This window comes from Pterocles gutturalis, unplaced genomic scaffold (genome assembly GCF_000699245.1).
Source record: "Pterocles gutturalis isolate BGI_N339 unplaced genomic scaffold, ASM69924v1 scaffold1353, whole genome shotgun sequence".
NCBI lineage: Eukaryota > Metazoa > Chordata > Aves > Pterocliformes > Pteroclidae > Pterocles > Pterocles gutturalis.
In genome coordinates, this window is record NW_010122643.1 from 36731 (window position 1) to 37797 (window position 1067).

At 48.0% G+C, this 1067-nt stretch overlaps 1 protein-coding gene across 1 annotated transcript in view; it reads right to left on the bottom strand.

Moving 5' to 3' along the window:
* The window catches only part of ST6GAL1 (ST6 beta-galactosamide alpha-2,6-sialyltranferase 1), a 12192-nt gene extending 11804 nt beyond the window's left edge, over positions 1-388 (bottom strand). Inside the window, 1 exon segment of the mRNA XM_010077561.1 lies at positions 1-388. This exon segment is cut by the window's left edge and continues 11 nt beyond it. Coding sequence (XP_010075863.1) covers positions 1-388 — 388 coding nt within the window.
* Positions 389-1067: the final 679 nt, after the last annotated feature.

Below are 1067 nucleotides of genomic sequence, written 5' to 3' on the forward strand. Positions count from 1 at the left end.
ACTTGTTCATGGACAGGTAGTTTCTTCTGACCTTCTGCAGCCTGGGTATGAGATTTCTGGATGAACTGTCCTTATCCCATACCTTCACAGAGTCTGCTGCTTTCTTGGACTTTTCAGCTGCTCCAGAGGTGCTGCCTTTTACTTTGTTGTGGTTACTAAACCAGGTTTGGGATATCTGACCCAATTCACTGTCTGCTTCATGGAAAAGGCCCTGTGATTTAAGTGGGTTCCATTTTTCCAAAGTCCTGTGAGCCTGCAAATCATTGCTCTCGGTCTTGAAAGCAACGTAGTAGCTTCTTCTCGTCTCTCTCCACAGGCAAACCGTCAGAGCTACCAGTATCACCACAAGAACACACGTTAATTTTTTCACCACATTGATGTGAACCATAGTGTATGGTGCATCCAGCTGGGACACTGAACCCCGGGCAGGCAGCTGGTCCTGGGAGAGAGGAACACATCGCAGTCAGGGCTGCATGCACAGGCACACTTCATACACAAATATCAGTGTGTGGGCAATGGGAGGGGAGAGGGAGAACAGAGGGGCAATTTTAAAATTTCAGGTCATTTAAAGATCTAATTTCAAAGTCCACCACCTCAAACATCAAACAGATAGACTTGAGCTGGCTATTAGCCATGTAACTGTGATCTGAGGCCACTGCCACTCAAACCATTCTTCTATTCCCTTCCGCAAGTGACACCCAAGTTTAACACAGCCAGTATCATACCAGCAGCAGGGTTAAGTCTCCACTTTGCTTTCCTTCATCTCCCATCTCAGCCAGCCAATATCCAAATCCCACCACCACCACCATTTCCAGAACTGAGCCTCTACCTGACCATGGGCATGAATGCTAATGAAGCACACGATGAGGCATATAACTGTGGGGAAAAAAAAAGCTGTGAGCTCATGAACACCAGGAGCTTTACCAGCCTGGTACTGACACACTTGGTGACTTCAGAGGAAACTTCTCCAAGCCTGCAGTGGGCTGAGCGCACTCCCACCATGAAACCTCATTAAACAGCTGCTGGGAGCCAATGAATCCACAGTCGGGTTTGAGGCACGTCTGGGT